The sequence below is a fragment of the Capra hircus genome, chromosome 11 (genome assembly GCF_001704415.2).
Source record: "Capra hircus breed San Clemente chromosome 11, ASM170441v1, whole genome shotgun sequence".
Classification (NCBI taxonomy): domain Eukaryota; kingdom Metazoa; phylum Chordata; class Mammalia; order Artiodactyla; family Bovidae; genus Capra; species Capra hircus.
In genome coordinates, this window is record NC_030818.1 from 32,522,825 (window position 1) to 32,544,612 (window position 21,788).

A 21,788-nucleotide genomic window follows, 5' to 3' on the forward strand; every position below is an offset into this window, starting at 1 on the left:
GGGTTTGATGCCCAACTATGATGATTAATTAGCTTCTTCTGATTGTTGTATGATGTGAAACAGAAATACTAACAATTTCCTTTCCCCTAAAGACAGAAATGAAAGAACTCTTTAATATGAGTTGATTTTAATTCCTTTCGAATGGTGTTCTAACAGATAAACAGTTGAAAAACTGATAAATTACCTGACCGTCCGTCTCTCTGGAAGTCCACATGATACCATTCTCCATCATTCACCTTCTTCTGCAGGGCTTTGATTTTGATTGTACCTGACCCCATGTCCAGGAGGAGGTAGAGGTGGCCATCCAGCATCTCAATAGCAAAGAAGTCTACCTTTATCATCTGTGGGTGCTTGGCATCTTTTTGGTGTCGTGGCTTGCCGTGACTAAATAAGATGAGGCCATTTGGCTCCGTTGTACGGAAATCAAAGGATATGGAGCCTGTTTTCTTTGCATTCCATTTAGGCAAAGAGATGAAGGATTCTGGGGTTTCAAAGGTGATTGGGTCCAAAGTTGCAACATTCTCACATTTAAATGCCACCACTCCATGGATCTTCATCTTTGGGTCACCTTGCTTGGCAAGTCGAGATAATTCCAGCCTTACATCATTATTTTTATACACAACCTGTAGGGAGAGGATAATAGTGAGAAACTGTGCCCGTATTTTAATATTTCAAATTTGTTATCAGTTCATGTAACTTCCAAGTAGAGCCTGAAAAGACATACACTGTTTATTGCCTTTTGATGTACAAGACAGTTTTTTTCAGCCAAATAAAATCCAGGTATCAATTCGTTGAACTACTCTAACCTAATTTCATTCAAATAATGTGTGTACACACTCACACAAAGTCTCTGTAGCTAACTCAAATAACTTGAATAAATCTGTATAGAAATTTCATTATTTCAAGTGTGTGTAGACTTGCATTTAAAGCATTTGCTTTTGTTGGTTGGCTATTATGCTTTCTTTATTAAATATGCTGAGGTTTTTCAGTTTTACCATCACTGAAATATTTGAAATTAAATACTTTCAAATTCCAGTTCCCTAAAATATAGGATCACTTCCATGGTATATATTAACTTTGTAAAATCACAATTGAGATAGAAAACATCTTAAATTTTCTCAGGAAAATTATAAAATATGACTAAGATTCAGAAGTTCTCTCTTACCCTGCCCTGCATTAACTGTTTGAATAATGTTAGTTAACTCTGGAACTTGGTGTTTTCCCTAAATCCATTCAGTCTATATAACCAATACTCTTACTGTATACTGATATGGAACAAAGTTTGCCTTATTCCCTCATTTCCAAAGGCACTTCACCAAAGTGGTGGGGTAGTTCTCATTGCTTGTTAATAGTCCCAGTGCCTTTCTGGGACTCCAAACAGCACTTTGGACAAATTCACCAGAATGGCTCACAACGTCATGCAGCTGCTATCACATCACCATAATAAATTTGTAGCTATTCCGCCATAAGGATAAAGAGAGATTCACATCCTTTCTCTACAAAATCCATACCATGGATAATTACATTTCCAAAAGATGTAAGTGATACTGACTTAAGGATTAATTATTTATCCATGTCCAGATAACTATCTAATTATTTTTACAAAGACACTTGAAATTTCACAGCAAGCCAACACTGTCAGTTTCTAAATTCATTTATCCATGTATAAAAATAAACTTGTATAACAGAATAAATAAGCCTGTGTCTGATTAGTGCTATAAAGTTAACCAGGTCAAGACAGCTGTTATTTCTTCTAAACCCATGGTAATTGAGCCAATAATATGGCTGATAAATTTCCTGATAGGATTTGTTAATGAACGTTCACTTTTCAGAGTGAGTAAAAGTGCAAGTTCTGGTTTCAGACTCCCTGAGTTTCATCTCCAAGACTTGTTTATAGAGAGATAATACTTTACGAGCATGCTTAGTCACTCAGTCATGTTCGACTCTTTGTGACCCCATGAACTGTAGCCTTCCAGGCCCTCCAGGCTCCTCTGGATGTAGGATTCTCCAGGATTCTCCAGCCAAGAATACTGGTATTGGTTCTTTCCGACCCAGGGATCAAACCCATGTCTCTTATGTCTCCTGCATTGGCAGGAAGGTTCTTTACCACTAGCACCACCTTGGAAGCCCCAACACTTTTGAAGATGGTTAAAATAATTAAAGAAGAAAATGCATGTGATAAAATCTGCCTAAAAGGGAATCAATCCAATGCCAAGCACATTGTAAGATCTCAATAATATCAACCACATCAAACTGTATGATAATAAATATCATCATCTCTTTATTATCATCCAGTGGACACAAAGATATGAGTTCTAATTACTTATGAGAAAATGTTCAGAAATTAAACACACTCATATAATTGGTATATTTTAGATGAATTATGCCAAATAAATATATCACATATTTCAATGCTACTCCTGGTGTTTCAGTTTATCTTTATCTTGAAGAAGGATTATTATAAAAAATATTATATCCCTTATTCCTTGAACATATATGTATAAAGGTTTAACAAACATCTATTGACAACAAATCCGCCTGCAATGCAGGAGACCTGGGTTCAATCCCTGGGTTGGGAAGATCCTTTAGAGGATAGCATGGTAACCCACTCCAGTATTCTTGTCTGGAGAATCCCCGTCGACAGAGGAGCCTGGTGGGCTATAGTCCATGGGGCAAAGAGTTGAACACGACTGAATGACTAAGCACAGCACATTGACAGCAAAAGAGAAATGCACTAAGGCTATAATGAAAAAGAATTAGGTTAATTCTTAATATACTTCCTTGAAAAGAGAAAGAACTATTTATTAACCTTTGGGAAAGATGATATAAGGTTGATTTCTCTGAGAATCTTTAAAAGTGAAAGTGAATGTAGCTCAGTTGTGTCTGACTCTTCACGACCCCATGGACTATACAGTCCATGGAATTATCCGGGCCAGCATACTGGAGTGGGCAGCCTTTCCCTTTGCCAGGGATCTTCCCAACCCAGGGATTGAACCTAGGTCTTCCACACTGCAGGCATATTCTTTAACAGCTGAGCCACAAGGGAATCTTTAGAATCGGATAAAATGCTTTCCATGGCAGATTTTCTAAGTTTTATCACCTCTCACCGTGATTTTCAAGCTACCTAAGCCTAATTTTTGTTCATTTTTCCTGATGATTTATATCTTAATATGTGGAGATTCTTCTGACATTCATCAGGAATGAGTATTTTCTGACCCAAATGATGCAGATGATAATGCTGATCCATGCTAACACATCACCATAAAATAGAAGTATAGCAATGGAATTGGATGTTTCTGACATGAGCAAGTGTGTATAAGGTGGGGTATATTGTCTCATGAGTCCCACACATCAGCTACCAGAAAGCTGAAAATATGTAGGGTTAGGGCAATTCTAAGTGAGAATTTCAGTGAGAGATTTAAAATCGCATGAGTGAATGGGGTGCCCTGGTGATTCAGGAAGGTTCAGGGAGATGGAGAAGAAACGTTAGGATCCCCTAGATCATAATACTTAGGGTTAGCCATGCACTATGCCCTCCACCCAAAATGGGAAAATAAATCTCCACCAGAATGTCTGTTCTATGCAGGCAAAAACCCTGCAACAAGATCAGTGCTTGGCATGGAGCAGATATTCAATAAACACTTGCTGACAGTTGAATAATATTCTTTCTTCATTTTTTAAAACCTACTTCACATATTATTAATAACAATATTTACAAGTACAGTTAAAAAATAACAGAATGTGATATTATGGGCCCATATCATAACTAGCTATAATTTTTAGCCAATTTCCCTAGAAAAATGTGAAAACTTACATACACGTTCAGTTACAAATGGCAAGCTGACCTATCACCTTCAAACTAATTTTATGGGATAGAAACTGCTTTCATAGTAAAAACACCCGAGTTAAAATTCTCCAGTAGTGAAATAATTTTTCTAGAACTATCTTGAGCATGATTTTTCTTTCCTTCTCATTTCATATATTTTGAAAGGCAACTCTAGAAGACAGAAGAGTGATACTGGATAGGCAGGCTGATGGCTCTCAGACCTATACAACTGCTTCATCTGACCCAGATTTCATATACCATACTTTTCTGGGGCTAGACTTCCTCTTAAAATGCACTGAACATAGTTCAGTTATAATAATAATGAGTGGTCAGTAAGCATTCCAAATCTTTTTTTTTTTTTTCCTTTAGCTTCCTTCTGAGATAGTATGGTCTTCAATCTACAAATTATTATTCATATATGTTTTTCTTATTTCTGTTTAAAGTTGTAATCATTTAATAGTTTCAACAAATCTTCACATACTTTATCATCTTAAAAGTTGTTGATGTTTTTACACATTTATTTGGATCTTCTTACAGAATCAAAATTTCTGGGGGGATATTGATTTTAAGTTTTTCTAAAGAGTAATTCGAAATGTTGAATTTCACTTCCCTGCTTCATGAAATGATAACATAAGCCCCAGAGAAACAGAGACATATTTATTTATTTGCTGGGCTTCTTTTGTAGTTTGCTTCAGATGCCATATGATTTCCACACATTGCTATGAGATGATCTTTTTCCTTTCTTTCAATGTTTGTTAGAATTTTTAAAATGTCACTCACAAATAAGCAAGAATAAGAGTAATACATTTGTGTTTTTATATGTTTAGGCTTGAAATTTGAGGTGGACAGTCACTGAGTATTTCATCTTGATAATAATCTTAAAAAGGCAGGAAAAATAAATGGGCTAAAGAAGGACGAAAATTTGGTAGTCTGGATAGACTCAGTTTAAACACAAAGCTTTTACTTCAGTCAGGCTGCCTAACCTCTCTCTGTCTCAGTTTCTTAATTTATAAATCAGTTCAGTTCAGTTCAGTCGCTCAGTCGTGTCTGACTCTTTGCAACATCATGAATCGCAGCATGCCAGGCCTCCCTGTCCATCATCATCTCCTGGAGTTCACTTGGACTCATGTCCATTGAGTCCGCGATGCCATCCAGCCATCTCATCCTCGGTCGCCCCCTTCTCCTCCTGCCCCTAATCCCTCCCAGCATCAGAGTCTTTTCCAATGAGTCAACTCTTCACATGAGGTGGCCAAAGTACTGGAGCTTCAGCTTTAGCATCATTCCTTCCAAAAAAATCCCAGGGTTGATCTCCTTCAGAATGGACTGGTTGGATCTCCTTGCAGTCCAAGGGACTCTCAAGAGTCTTCTCCAACACCACAGTTCAAAAGCATCAATTCTTCGGCGCTCAGCCTTCTTCACAGTCCAACTCTCACGTCCATACATGACCACTGGAAAACCCATAGCCTTGACTAGACGGACCTTAGTTGGCAAAGTAATGTCTCTGCTTTTGAATATGCTATCTAGGTTGGTCATAACTTTTCTTCCAAGGAGTAAGCGTCTTTTAATTTCATGGCTGCAGTCACCATCTGTAGTGATTTTGGAGCCCAAAAAAGGAAAGTCTGACACTGTTTCTACTGTTTCCCCATCTATTTCCCATGGAGTGATGGGACCGGATGCCATGGTCTTCATTTTCTGAATGTTGAGCTTTAAGCCAACTTTTTCGCTCTCCTCTCTCACTTTCATCAAGAGGCTTTTTAGCTCCTCTTCACTTTCTGCCATAAGGGTGGTGTCATCTGCATATCTGAGGTTCTTGATATTTCTCCCGGCAATCTTGATTCCAGCTTGTGTTTCTTCCAGTCCAGCGTTCCTCATGATGTACTCTGCATATAAGTTAAATAAGCAGGGTGACAATATACAGCCTTGATGTACTCCTTTTCCTATTTGGAACCAGTCTGTTGTTCCGTGACACCCCGCGTCCGAGGTCAGGGGTGGCCGGGAGAAGTCACCTCGCGCCCGAGGCCATGGGTGGTGACCCTGAGGAGCCACCCTGAGCCCGAGGCCACGGGTGGCACCTGGGAGGAGCCACCCATGCCCGAGGCCAGGAAGAACAACCCAAGGAGCGGTGGCTGCGGCAGGCACAGGAGGGCGTAGAGGAGCTATCACACGTTGAAGGTCAGGAATTTATAAATCAGACCCCCCAAAAGGAAAGGAATGTTAAATCCTTAAGTCTTTGAGCTTTTTTCCCTCAGTATCTGCAATTCGGGGCAGAGGTAAAAGATGCCCCATTGCTCCTTCTCTTTGTTTGGATCTCCTGGTTGTGATTTTGATGCCAAGATATTGTTCCCTATTCTGAGCTGTATCAAACTCTAGTCAGTCAGTTCAGTTGCTCAGTCGTGTCCGACTTTGCAACCCCATGGACTGCAGCACACCAGACCTCCCTGTCCATCACCAATTCCCAGAGCCTACTCAAACTCATATCCATCATGTCCGTGATGCCATTCAATCATCTCATCCTCTGTCGTCCCCCTACTCCTCCTGCCTTCAATCTTTCTCACCATCAGAGTCTTTTCCGATGAGTCAGTTCTTTGCATCAGGTGGCCAAAGTATTGGAGTTTCAGCTTCAGCATCAGCCCTTCCAAAGATATTCAGGACTGATTTCCTTTAGGATGGACTGGTTGGATCTCCTTGCACTCCAAGGGACTCTCAAGAGTCTTCTCCAACAGAACAGTTCCAAAGCATCAATTCTTTGGTGCTCAGCTTTCTTTATAGTCCAACTCTCACATCCATTCATGACTACTGGAAAACCACAGCTTTGACTAGATGGACCTTTGCTGGCAATGTAATGTCTCTGCTTTTTAATATGCTGTCTAGGTTGGTCAAACTCTAATCCATTAGTGAAGAGAATGTTCACCACATCTTTAGGTACACAGACATGCCTCAAGAATTCTATCTATCTAATGTTTGTACAGATGATGTTGAAGATTTTGGCGGATACATAAATCTCTTTCCACATGAGGATACATGCATGAAATAAGCAGATCATTAAAATATGTTTGCCACTCAAATTATGACTTCTACTGTTGTTGTTATCAATATATTTTAGTTTAAAAATCTTAATGGTGCTCAAATAAATTAACAGGCATTGATCAAGGATTTTCATACATTAACTATCAGAGTAGTAGGGGTTGTGAAATGAGCACTATAGTCAGAGTTGAAGTTCTATGCAGAGATCTAGAGTCTGACAGGGCCCTCTCTGAAAGAACAGGAATGACTCCTTGTAATCTAAGTTTTTTTTTTTTTCTCTTTAATCACAAGTGCAGTTTAAGAATCTGATTCTCAAGTCAGATCTCAGAGAGAATTCCAGCCCACCTTCTTGTAATCCTGTAACTTTATGGAAGCCCTTTAACCTTTAAGAGACTCAATATTATCTGTAAAATGGTATAATAATATCTACCACATTAGGGTTATTGTAAAAAATGAATAATAGCTCAATTAATGTGCTAAGAACAGGGCCTGGCACAGAGTAAGTACTAAAATAAATAGCAGCTGCTCTTATTTATGTGGTTATCGTTATGAATAACAGTACTATCATTCTTACATTGAATTAATGGAGTTGTACAATATAAGTGTAATAACAAGGGTAATAGTTAACAAGACACATGGTAGATGACTGGCCAGTGCATTAAAGTAATTAATAGAGTTGTAAGCAGCAGGATCAAAGAGGTCAAAGCAGATTAGGGCTTTCTTTTTAATTCTGATAGCCCTATTGTAAAATACACCAAAGGCTTTCTTTAAAGATGAGATTTCTCAGCCAGGAAGTTTACACAGGAAACTGATGATCCTGGGAGTTTCACTTTCACTCATAAAAAGGAGTTTCAGTCATCAAACTATCACTGCAACCACCAGCACCAACATCTCCACTTCAAGAAGAATCAGTTCAGATTTATGGAGGGTTTACTTTCTGCCAGGTCATGTTACGAGATGCATGGACATATTATGTTTACTCCTCAGAAGTATCCTAGGAGATAGGGAATATTATACAATTTTATCAATAAATGTTGAGAGGTACCGAGCTCATTGAATGTTTTTCATCATGACCATGTCAAATACTCAGTGTTCAAATACCTAAAGACATTAATTTCAAACTTTGTTTTTGTCTCAGCAGGAAATTTCACTTAGTTTTTGATAGTTGCAAAGTAAGAGATACACAATCAAACAGCCACTTGCCACCATGCAAAGGGATGACCTTGATATAAATTACATGGATTAGTCTAAAAAAAGAAAACAAAATAGTACTTTTGCTTTCATTTGTCCTGATTAAAATAACTTTAAATGAATCAAATATCACAATTAAGTAGAGGGATTTTTTCACATGACTATAAAATGTCTCTTCAAACCCAGTATAAGCAGAGGGCCTTATTTTTCTAGTTCTATGACCATACTGTGGGTTTTAAAACAGTTATGCCTTTTAGGATATAATATGTACAAATATATATACATATATAGACACACAGTCCTCCTTCACTATCTGCAAGGGATTGGTTCCAGAACACTCCTCCCTTCAGTTCAGTTCAGTTCAGTTCAGTCGCACAGTTGTGTCCAACTCTTTGCGACCCCATGAACTGCAGCATGCCAGGCCTCTCTGTCCATCACCAACTCCCGGAGTCTACTCAAACTCATGTCTATAGAGTCAGTGATACCATCCAGCCATCTCATCCTCTATTGTCCCCTTCTCCTCCTACCCCCAATCCCTCCCAACATCAGGGTTTTTTCCAATGAGTCAACTCTTTGCATGAGGTATCCAAAGTATTGGAGTTTCAGCTTTAGCATCAGTCCTTCCAATGAACACCCAGCACTGATCTCCTTTAGGATGGACTGGTTAGACCTCTTTGCAGTCTCAAGAGTCTTCTCCAATGCCACAGTTCAAAAGCATCAATTATTTGGTGCTCAGCTTTCTTCACAGTCCAACTCTCACATCCATACGTGACCACTGGGAAAATCATAGCCTTGACTAGATGGACCTTTGGTGGCAAAGTAATATCTCTGCTTTTGAATATGCTATCTAGGTTGGTCATAAGTTTCCTTCCAAGGAGTAAGCATCTTTTAATTTCATGGCTGCAGTCACCATCTGCAGTGATTTTGGAGCCCCCCAAAATAAAGTCTGCCACTGCTTCCACTGTTTCCCCATCTATTTCCCATGAAGTGATGGGACCAGATGCCATGATCTTTGTTTTCTGAATGTTGAGCTTTAAGCCAACTTTTTCACTCTCCTCTTTCACTTTCATCAAGAGGCTTTTTAGTTCCTCTTCACTTTCTGCCCTAAGGATGGTGTCATTTGCATATCTGAGGTTCTTGATATTTCTCTCGGCAATCTTGATTCCAGCTTGTGTTTCTTCCAGCCCAGCGTTTCTCATGATATACTCTGCATATAAGTTAAATAAGCAGGGTGACTATATACAGTCTTGACATACTCATTTTCCTATTTGAAACCAGAACCCACTCCAGTACTCATGCCTGGAAAATCCCATGGATGGAAGAGCCTGGTAGGCTACAGTCCGTGGGGTCGCAAAGAGTCGCACATGACTGAGCGAATTCACCATGTCCAGTTCTAACTGTTGCTTTTTAACTTGCATATAGGTTTCTCAAGAGGCAGGTCAGGTGGTCTGGTATTCCCATCTCTTTCAGAATTTTCCACAGTTTGTTGTAATCCACATAGTCAAAGGCTTTGGCATAGTCAATAAAGCAGAGATAGATGTTTTTCTGGAACTCTCTTGCTTTTTTGATGATCCAGCGGTTGGCAATTTGATCTCTGGTTCCTCTGCCTTTTCTAAAACCAGCTTGAACATCTGGAAGTTCAGGGTTCACGTATTGCTGAAGCCTGGCTTGGAGAATTTTGAGCATTACTTTACTAGGGTGTGAGATGAGTGCAATTGTGCAGTCGTTTGAGCATTCTTTGGCATTGCCCTTCTTTGGGATTGGAATGAAAGCTGACGTTTTCCAGTCCTCTGGCCAACGCTGAGTTGTCCAAATTTGCTGGCATATTGAGTGCAGCACTTTTACAGCATCATCTTTCAGGATCTGAAATAGCTCAACTGGGATACCATCACCTCCACTAGCTTTGTTCATAGTGATGCTTTCTAAGGCCCACTTGACTTCACATTCCAGGATGTCTGGCTCTAGATGAGTGATCACACCATTGTGATTATCTGGGTCATGAAGATCTTTTTTGTACAGATCTTCTGTGTATTCTTGCCACCTCTTCTTAATATCTTCTGCTTCTGTTAGGTCCATACCATTTCTGTCCTTTATCGAGCCCATCTTTGCATGAAATGTTCCCTTGGTATCTCTAATTTTCTTGAAGAGATCTCTAGTCTTTCCCATTCTGTTGTTTTCCTCTTTTTCTTTGCATTGATCGCTGAGGAAGGCTTTCTTATCTCTCCTTGCTATTCTTTGGAACTCTGCATTCACATGCTTATATCTTTCTTTTCTCCTTTGCTTTTCACTTCTCTTCTTTTTACAGCTATTTGTAAGGCCTCCTCAGACCCCATATCAAAATCCACAGTTGTTCAAGTCTCTTATGGCATAGTATTTGCACATAAGCTATATACATCCTCCCATATACTTTAAATCATCTCTAGATTACTTATAATACCTAATAGAATGTAAATGCTATGTAAATTTTGCCAGTGCATGGCAAATTCAAGTTTTGAGTTTTCGAACTTTCTGGTATTTTTTTCCTGAATATTTTTCATCTTTGCTTTGTTGAATCTCTGGGTACAGAACTCATGGATAGGGATGATTGAATATATTCTAAAAGTCCAGGAGGTTTAAGAATTAATCTGAGGCTGTTTCAGTTTTACTTTTTATTTGTTCATTTTAAATGCACTTACTATTTTTACTCTGTTAAGAAAAAGAATACTTCCAACATCCAAAGTTAATTCTTCTTTTCTCCTGTCTGTGATCTGTCTATGCAGCATCTACTTACAACAATATGCCCATTTCAAAATACAACCAAGAGTTAGCCAGTAAGTGAACAAACAGTATAAGGACCACTCAGGCAACTAAGGGATAAATGTCATTTGTTTTGCCAAGACCTAGATAAGAAACAGTTACGAAAAGGACATGAACTGCATCACAAGTTTCATCCCTAACATTAACTTATTTATTATTTTGAAATGATTTTTCAATCCCTGCACTTTCAGTTTAATCAGATAAGTACTTGTTAGGCAAGGTATTGAAGAAGATTAGTTTAATCACTTCCCTTTGCACACCCTCAGTCCAATAAATCTTGGACCACTGAGAATAAAGCACTTTAATTTATCTTGAATATCTACCACACACACACACACACACACACACACACACACACACACACACACACATATATATACAGGTGATGTATAAACTATATGTGGATGCATACACACACAGAGAGTATACATTCCCCAATATAAATGTGTTTAAATGTAATACACATTAAATCTGCTATCACTGATGTCCAGAAAAAATATACACATATATTAAAATAGACTGTACATCTCTAATAGATAAGTAGACATTATATATGTATGAAAGTGAAAGTTGCTCAAAAGTGTCCAACTCTTTGCGACCCCATAGACTATACAGTCCATGGAATTCTCTAGGCCAGAATACTGGAGTGGATAGCCATTTCCCTCTTCAGGGAATTTTGCCAACCCGGGTCTCCTGCATTGCAGGCGGATTCTTTACCAGGTGAGCCACAAAGGAAGCCCAAGGGAAGCCCATGATGTATATGATGTATATATACCACATATACATCAAAATAAACACACATACATTAATATGCATTAAATAATTTTAATTTATATTAAGATAAATATTTAATATAATAATCCATAGTAAACGCAAATATCTTGTATATTAAATACAAATATTTAATAATTTAAGAAATTAGAGAGTTCTTGGCTAAAATATACATAGTCTTACTCAAGGTCTTGGGTCAAAATGTCTTGGCCGAAAAACAAATTTTAGCACTTATATAAGTTTAGCACGTTCCAAAGGAAGTGTTAAAACACCCCCCTCCCCCCCAAAAAAGTCTTACAATTAAGATTAAAAACAAAAACAAAAAACAGGCTCCTCTCAGTGTTCCTGCCGGCAGGAAGAGATAATTATAAGAAAAAGTAAAGGCAAGGGGTGTGATGATCACATTTTTTAAATGATTGTATTCATTATTATCCTATCATCCACCTGAGATCAAGTTTCTTATGCTTTAGTGCCTTTCTCACACAAAGACACTAGCAGAGAACTTGCTATATTGTTTTAACTGATAAAGGGACTAATAGGATTTTAGCTTTTCTGAGAATGTCACACCATTGACGTTTTCATCTAAAACCTGAACACATCCACGGAGGCAGATACACAGCCAGACGCAGGGGCTCGTGTATTTGGGGCGGGTCCGAGAAAGGGTAGCAGATGGCAAGGAAAGTGTAGGAGATGCACAAGCCCTGCACAGTTTAGCTCCATACCTCGCTAAAAATAGGACTTCACGTTGAGGAAACTCAGTCTTAAGAGTTACATAAAGCATTTTGAAAGGTAAAAGGGGCTTGAGGGGGTAGGAATTGCTGGGGTTTTTTTTTCCCCATTTTTTAATCCTATTTAGAGATGATATGCCCATAAAATGTTTGACTAAATCAACACTCCTCACACCAAAATAAATATTTTATAATAATAATAATAAAATAATTATGGAACATGAAAATAGATTCCAATAACATCATTTCTCAATAAAGACATATGAAGAATCTACCTGTCAATGCAAGAGACATAGCTTCAACCCCTGGTCCACAAAGACTCCACATGTTGAAGAGCAACTAAGCCTGTGCGCCACAACTATTGAGCCTGTGCTCTGGAACCTTGGAACCACAGCTATTGAACCCACATGATGCAACTACTGAAGCCCGCATGCCTGAGAACCTGTGCTCCCATAACAAGAGAAGCCACTGCAACTAAAGCATAGACCCTGCTCTCTGCAATTAGAGAAAAGGCTACACAGCAGCAAAGACCCAGCACAGCCAAAAATAAACACATTAAATTAAATTTAAAAAAGAAATCCTGAATTGTATTAGAAAGAATAAAAAACAGAATGGTGAAGAAATTTTTTAAAAGGCATATGACTTATTTAATTTGAAACCAAAAATTAGCTGAAATATAGATAAAAAATATTTTGTTTAAGCAATGTAAGGAAAGAAACCTTTTTTTCTTTTTTTTGCTTAGTTCCAAATAAGCATCACCAAATACATCTTATTCATAAAAAGAAGGAAAAGAAAAATCCTCTTGCTTTGTCCTTCCGTCATTCCACCATCAGTAAACTATCTCAATTCAGTAGTCAACAGTGGATGCCATCTGTACAAGTTAGCCGTAGGGGTTAAAAGAGGAGCTAAAAGACTGTGATGTCCCTGGGTTAACAGCTCTATTTAATGAAGCTTTTAGTGGCATATGGGTATGTGGCAAAATTACTCCATTAAATGTGGAAAGAGTTCCATTAAATAGGAATGTCTCTTTTTCTCAAAATAAAGACTCAGTAACTCAGTAATGTCTTTGGAGGAGAAAAATATATATATATATATATATATCAAAAATGAAGCACAACAGTCAGTAACATGAGATCTGACATGCTGATTAAAAAAAAAAAAAAGGTGAAAATTAGATGGATCCTCTTTTTCAGATGAGTACAATGAGGTTCTCTGGAGGAAGAAATGGCAATCCACTCCAATATTCTTGCCTGGGAAATCCCAAGGACACAGGAGCCCCGTGGTCTACAGTTCATGGGGTCACAAAGAGTCAGACGCAACTGAGTGCCTGAGCAACTGAGCATTCACACAGGCAAACTGAGGGCTCAGAAAAACCAAGGGATTGTTCCAGTTAGCATTAAGCTCTGATCATGAGCAAGGATTGGGAACTTTAGTGTTCAGGGCTCTTTCAAAAACCTTTGCTAAAAATAAATAAATAAATAGAACCACAAACCATTTATCCCATAGGCGCAGGCTCATCAGAGGCCCTTGAGCAATTACAAATAAAGAGCAGCTGTCTTCTCAGCAATATGGCAGAAAGGGAATCGTAACTGATTTAAAGGCAATTCTAACTTTAAAACTGCATTAGCTTCACAATAAGCTCCTGCTCAAATATAAAAATAAAAGTCCTGAGGGGAAAACATCTTGCAGTTATTTCCCCTACTAATGGAAGTTAGAAAGACACTGAAAAAGTTAACTAGAAACAATAAACTTGCAATGTTTACTGTTATTTTGCAACTAAGTGATGAAGACATTTTCAACCTCAGTCTTTCATGATCTTGCAGAATGTAACACACTGTAAATTAGGGTTTAAAGCTTCTATTCCAAGCCAGCAGATGCTGCTAATAAGGGCAATGCATGTCTGCTTTATCCAAAAGACTTTTTTAATCGTCTGCCAGTCTCAATGAGGAGAAGGTAGCCACATTCCCCACCCCCCGCCCCCTGCCAAGGGAAACTTTCTTCCCATCAACCAAAAATGGTAGCTTCAAACTGATAATACTAAAATCCTGGCACCAAATGTTATGCATAGATTAACCAACTCACGTTCTTTTGTGTCTCTACCCTCTTGAGCTCAGTGAGTCTTCCTCCATTATTTAATTTTACATTTTTCTGAAGGGGGTGGCCATTAGTATATAATGTACCATTTAGTATATGTTCACTGCATTCATGAATACCGTTTATTATACACAGTCTGTCTTTCCCCACTGTCTTACGGTGACATTGTGTGCCAGTGTTCTGGATATGCCAAAGCGTCAACATTTCCATCTACTACCATTTTTTTTATTGTATTTATCACTTTTTAGCTTAGAAAATCCTCCACCAAGAGAGACTTGATAAATCCATTGTCACTTTAAATATTTATTACTTAACTTTATACATTTGTGTATAAATTTTTCTTTTTGCAAATATCTGTCTTCTCGTTTAAGGTGAAAATCCAAACTGAGTCCCCATACCCAAATAGTAGGTCTTCATATGAACCAGCACAACTGTTAAATAATTCTCTAATGATTTGTAAGGCTTACATACCACACATTAAATTCTTATATATACAAGTTCTATTCCTAGCATTTTTTTTTGTTTTATTGATCTCTCTCTTTTTTTTCTCAATCCAGTTCTACTTCATTTAATTATCATAGCTTTATAATATGCTAATATAATTTATGCCCCTCCTACAAAGTCATTTACATTAATTATTCTCATATTATATATTGTATCATACAGAGGTTCTTGTTTTCTGCATCAATAAGATAAATATATACAACAGAATTATTGAAGTTTTCTGAAAGGTAGCAAGTCTAAGCTGGTGGTAAATTACTTATTCAAACTCACTTAAAGAGACTTGACTAGTAAGAGGAAATTACATCTTGCTTTGAATTACATACCTGTTATTATGTTTATTTGTAAAGTTATTATTCATAAGTGATTATAATAATTTTGAGTTGAACACATCAGTGAATCTGGCCTCATGCCAGAAAATTACATTATTTGTTAGCTAGAGGGTAGATATACAACTACAGAGAGAAAATCAGAAAAAAGAAACAGTGAATGTAGTTATAAGCACACCAATTCTTTTCCAACAGTCATAAGGTTCTGGTATGAAGAGTGTGTTGTAAGTCCATCAAGGATGTTTGGAGGACGACCAGGTGAATGACTATCAGTGCAGGGGAAGGCAAAGCGCCCTTTGACTCCGCTTTAATGTGGCTCTCTTCAAGAAGCAAGGCCACTTGTCCAAAGACACGCAGCTAGTGAGGAACCAGTGAGCATAGGACAAGGGAGAATCTGAATTGCTTGTCTCCATAACCAGGAATATATGCTTTTTTCTTTGTTTTGTTTCCTTTCCATGGGACTGTTTTTATGGTAGTTAAGTTTCCTTCAGCAATAAAAACTGTGGGACTCAACTAAGCCTCCCAAATTTCAACAGCTAGTCATCTAATTTATGATTACTCAAGTTGCGTGAGTCCCCTTTTTGGCTCTGGCTGCCAGGTTTTACTTCTCAATCACACCTCTACCTGAGAAACCTCAAATAAAACAGAGTAAGCTGACATTCAAGGCAGCCAAAGCTGTTGTTTTTAGCACCTAAGATGAAAAGATTTTGCAAAGTAGACTTGTTCCTGAGAAATTTTGTGCAAATCTCTTCTGCAATTTTAACAATATCTGATGAAGGCAATGCATTGCATGATATATAGATATGGATATAGATTAATATGGCTATAGATTCCAGACTTGCTGTGCTACTTAACTAGTTACACTGCCTTGGGCAAGTTCGTTAGTCTCTTCGAAGTAGTTTTCCTCTTTATCGTGCAAGGTTAATACTCATTTTAGAGTATTCTTTAAGCACATAGAGTACTAAGTGTTTGGTTGTGGGCACTGAGTAAATAAAGAGTAGCTACTATTGTTATTAGTATGGTGCTGTGTAAGATCTTAGAAGTTATGACTTTAAATTTTTAGAGGGGCTTGCTTGTCATTAAAAGAAAATAAGTGCTACTTCTCTAAAAAGCAAAGAAGTTCTGGAAGTAATTAATCACTCTCAAATCTCATTTTAATGCATACTTCCCAGGGCTTTCCTGGTGTCCAGTAGTTAAGACGCCACATTTCCGCTGCAGGGGGCACATGTTTAACCACTGGGCAGGGAACTAAGAACTAAGATACATGCAGTATGGCCAAAAAATAGAAAAAAGAATAAATATTTCCCAAATTTCTACCCCTATTTCTTATCTCCCATGAATGTACATTTTGAGAACTTTCCTCTACTAAACAAATAGTATTTATTAAGGAAATGTTTGATTTTTTTTAAAAATTGTCAGTGAAAAACATGACAGCCCCTGTAATCCCACTAAACTGATCAAACAATAGCCTATGCAAATTTTTTATTTAGCTTATGCTAAGCATGAGTAAGTATGTAGCCTTTCCCAGGTATATTGAAATATTAAGCATATGCAACCACTCTTCATTTTTAATTTTAAAGACACTAAAAAGTATACGGACCCCAGGTTGGGAACAGTTATTTTTTTCAATTATGACTGCTAAGCATGGGGGTATTTCTTCTTAATGCCTTCTTTAATTATTTCCTTGGGACGATCCCGAATGCTTCAAATGTCAGATGGGTTGTGGCTTTTGCCAAGGGTTGCTTAGTTAACTGTTTACTTAATGAATGGGGTTTTATGTGCTGCTGAATTTCTCATGGCACACGTTAGGAAATTTTTGGCAGCATTTAAATTGGAGAACTGAGAAACATATTGGCTCTATGGAAGCTCAATCAGTTCCCAGGCAGAGCAGCACCTTTGCCAAGAAAAATTCACTAAAATACAAAATACAAAGACCAAAGTCACATATAACCCAAGGAAAACTGACTTTGGTGTGGAGGATTACACAAATCCTGGATCCAAGTGTCTCAGGTGGCCCGTGAATGGAAGAGGGGAAATGCTTCACAATTCTGGGGGAGAAATGAGAATGGAATCTCCTCACTTTGGAGAATGACAATATACTTAAATTTGTTGATTGATTGGAAAATTCATTATTTGCTAAGAAAAAAAAAAGATGAAGTCATGTAATTTCTCACATGTTCCCTCCTAAAGGAGATCCATCTAAACCTATGCTTAAGTTATTGAAAGATGTATTAGTCGCTCAGTCGTGTCCGACTCTTTAAGGCCCCATGGACTGTAGCCTGCCAGGCTCCTGTATCCATGGAGTTTTCTAGGCAAGAATACTGAAGTGGGTTGCCATTTCCTACTCCAGGGGATCTTCCTGATCCAGGGATCAGACCTGGGTCTCCTACACTGCAAGCAGATTCTTTACCATCTGAGACACTAAGCCCTGGAGAATATACTTGAAAGATATACTCAGTTTACTCATTTCGATGAAGGACTAATCAGTAACTGATTTTTTAAAAAACTGTGCATCCTAGATCAAATGTCCATATGGTTGAATTTTTTAAATGATTCAGCGAGGTTCCTAGACATTGTATAAGCACTGCCTACCAGAAATGTTTTCTCTAAGGACTGGAGCAGGAAGATACCTTGAAATGTCACCTGGGCTCTGGAAAGTCCCAAGTCCACTAAAAGATACATTTTGTTTTTACTCAACTCTACTACAAAATGAATATGCAACTATGATACAGGATGAGGAGGGAAGATTTTTTTTTTTAAATAAACACTAATTTGGGAAAACAAAGAGAATGTAAGTATCTTTCAGCAACTGAAGATGAACAGCACCAGCCTACAAATTATTACTCTAAGCATGTGCTGAGGCTTGTGTGTAATAAAGGCCTGCTGCAGTCATCTCCACCCACACAGCTCTGATGTCAGCTCTCCTTCAATCTTTTGCACTCGCCAGCCCAGCTCCCAATCCCTTTCCCTCTCTGGGGGAAAATTTTGAGTCAGCCAGGCTCTCTCTTTCTCCACTGGTTTGCTGAAGGCTCCCTGTGTTCTTCAGCAACCAGAAGCCTGGCTTCTTATCTGATTGGCTCCCTTACCTTTCTTACCATTTTCTTGCTTTATTTAGAAATTAAGAGGGCTGGCCACATCTTACCCTAGGTTGGCCAGCTCTCAGGTGTCTTATATGGACATGTATTCTGCTCTTTGGCTTCCCAGGTGGCATGATGGTAAAGATTCCACCTGTCAATGCAGGAGACACAAGAGATACGGGTTCTATCCTTGGCTCAGGAAGATCCCCTGGAGTAGGAAATGGCAACTTGCTCCAGTATTCTTGCTTGGAAAATTCCATGGACAGAGGAGTCTGGTGGGCTATGGCCCATGGGGTCGTAAAGACACAACTCAGTGACTGAGCACATCCTCCTCTTTGGGCCTATTCACTGAGCTCTCTCCTTATCCCTTGATTAGCTAGTATGTTGCTTGACATAATATTAATGTGAATTATCATAACACCAGGAATCATTCATAAAAGCTTCTGCTACATACTCCGTGCATTTTTAGCTGCTTAAATAAACCCTTATTTCTCATGATAGTCTAGTAATATAGGCATATGAAGGCTCAGAGAATTTAAGTATCTAGTCCAAACTGCACAGCTAATATTAACAGATGACTAAGCAGGAGTACAACGCAACATTTATTTGCTTCCAAACTTGTGTGTGGTTTTAGCCCATGCTCCCCATTATCCCACGGGATATTGGATGAGTTCCTGTGTACTTAGCCAGCACCATCAATCTCATCATCAATAAGTAATGACACACCTTATGCCTTTTCTTTCACAAACAGGCTCATCTGACTAATTGTGTTTCTCTTAATACTACTGGTTAAAAAAAAAAAATCCCCCTGGGTTTCATCCCACTCTCTTTCTCCCTTGAGTTTAGGATAATTATTGTTCACATGGCTAACCTATTGCCCTATGGCACTCTGATTTGGTGTCACACTTATTTTGTGCACATTTCACTCTTAAGAGCAAATTGCCTGACCATGTTTTCAAATGAGGACAAAACTTGCTTTGAAATTTCAGGATTCCATAAACTGAGATTTTTCTAAGTTACTTTGAAAGTGGAAAAAAATGAGATTTAGTATTAGTAGGAATGGCATTCTAAGGGCCAGTTTCCAGGGTTTAGATTTAGATTTGGCTATGATAGCCTCCACCCTGAGTCAGCAATAAAATAATGATGTGCTAACCACATGTAAACTGTTTTCATTACATCAGATGAAGCCAGAACAGCAGGGCCAGAACTAGGCTGAAGTGGGTGAGGTGAATGAGAGCTATCTTGGATGCAAAATATAAGGCAGGTGGGGGTGGGAGGGAAGGATGCTAAAAATTCAGTGATCATGACAAATAATATTTCAATGCAATATTTTTTAAAATGCAAAAATGTCTATGCTAAACAAATTGCTAAACTTTTAAAGAACCATAAGAGCAGAATTATTCATTGTTCCTTTTACCTCAGGCTCCTAGTGCAGCAATGCAATACAGTATTTTTCTAGGATTAAAGACCCTAGTTTAGTCTGTTGGAAACTTTTTTTATTAGAACAAGTGCCAGTAACCAGTAGTGCTTATGGGGAAAAAAAAAATCATTACCTATCATTAAAATTACAACCAGAATACACTATTAATTTTTCAGGTATCCAAGTCATTAATAAAACCAGTTTTACCCAAAGGATAACAATAGAAAACACTTATAGAGTACTGAATCAGACAATATTTTAAGCACTTCACTCATTTAATTCTCAGGACAACCTGCTGAGACAGAGGAACAGGCTCCCTGCCCCAGAATTCATTAGATGGCAATGTCTGAGGAACTAACTACACCACACAATGATTCTGGCCACACAAAGAAATGGAGTCTCTGTCTTACAGATGGGGAAACTGAACTCACCTGGTCTGAAACTAAGGAGACAAGTTTCAAACCCAAATGGTCTCTTTAGGGCCCTTGCTCTTAACAATACTGTTCACAAAGACCAAATAATCTGGCTCCTACACCCACTCAGTCCTACAGTGTGGTCAACTTTAATAATCATTACCCTCAAAATAAAGATACTGGTGTGAACTTTCATAGAAACTAGAAAAAATTTTAAAGCATACATATTTTTCAATGGCTTGTCATCGAAATCATATTGAGAGGCATACATACTAACTGAAGAACTACAATAGATCTCTGACATTCACCACTCAATGTATAGTTCAAAAGTATATACTAGACTGCTTACTCAAGATTTTTTTAAAATAGTGATGAATAAATAAACATTAATTCCACAGCTCATAGGCACAGAAAGGCCAACAGAATCCAGCCTCCTAGCTTTTGTCACTGCTGGTAAGCTAGCTTTTATAGGTGTATAGCTAGCATTCTTGTATTAATCAGCCAGTATGATCAAAAAACAGAATATAATATTATATAAATTTCATCTCTTTGTGATCAGTGGCGCTCTAATTACATGAAGAAATTAGAGCACTGTAAAGAATTACAAACAAAAGAATAAAGAATTTAGAGTAAAGCCTTTAGACCGTATCTATTATATGGACACTTTTAAGGAGTTACTGACACAGTTCATGCTGTCCATACATGTAGATTTCAGATCATCTAATTTACTACTAAATTACATAACACACAAAAGTTAACGGTCTTATTAGAATATTTACTACTACTGTTTTTTCAGGTCCCTAACGAGACAGTATTGAAGTAGGAATACCTTTGAGGAGCAAAACAGAGCAGGCTAGGCTCTTGAGAAAATGGTATTTCAGAAGGAAAGAAGGGTTGGGAGATGGGCTGGCAGTAGAGTACTGAGGTGGGAAGAATCCATAAATAGAATATAAATGCCATTAATCCATAAAAAACTTGGGCATTTCCATAGCATTGGTTAAGTAGGTCAAGGCTATTAATTATATGTCATTAACTGAAATTTATAATCCCATTCAGAATTCATTTCTTATCAATGTTATAAATCAAATCATCTTCTAAGGAAAGTATCACTGAGGAAAAACTTTTAGTGGATTCGCGAGTGTGTTCATTCACACACGACTTATTTAAGAACTCTCACAATGAATTTCTCACCTGAGTCTTTGTTTTCGTCCCTGGTTGATCTGAAGAAAGCAACTCTAGTCTCTGGCAACTGTGTTGTACATGCAACCCATAGGTCACAAAAAATTAGATACAAAATATGGATAGATTAGAAAAAACACATGCAGACTAGAAGAAAAACAGAATCACTAAATAAGCATGTTGACCAGTGACAAGAGGCTCAGAAGTATTCTAATAAACATTCTAATATATTGAGTGAGTAAAAGTGCTCAGTCGTGTCCGACTCTTTGCGACCCCATAGACTATACAGTCCATGGAGTTCTCCAGGCCAGAATACTGGAGTGGGCAGCCTTTCCCTTCTCCAGGGATCTTCCCAACCCAGGGATCGAACCCAGGTCTCCTGCACTGCAGGCGGATTCTTTACCAGCTGAGCTATCAGGGAAGCTCTGACATTAATACA

General features: G+C 38.0%; 1 protein-coding gene across 13 annotated transcripts in view; it reads right to left on the bottom strand.

Annotated features, from left to right (window-relative positions):
- Positions 1-21,788, bottom strand: part of NRXN1 (neurexin 1) — a 1,209,846-nt gene that overhangs the window by 666,682 nt on the left and 521,376 nt on the right. For all 13 annotated transcript variants that reach the window (XM_018055223.1, XM_018055219.1, XM_018055217.1 and 10 more), the window contains one exon: positions 185-623. In XM_018055223.1, coding sequence (XP_017910712.1) covers positions 185-623 — 439 coding nt within the window. The remainder of the gene's footprint in view (positions 1-184; positions 624-21,788) is intronic.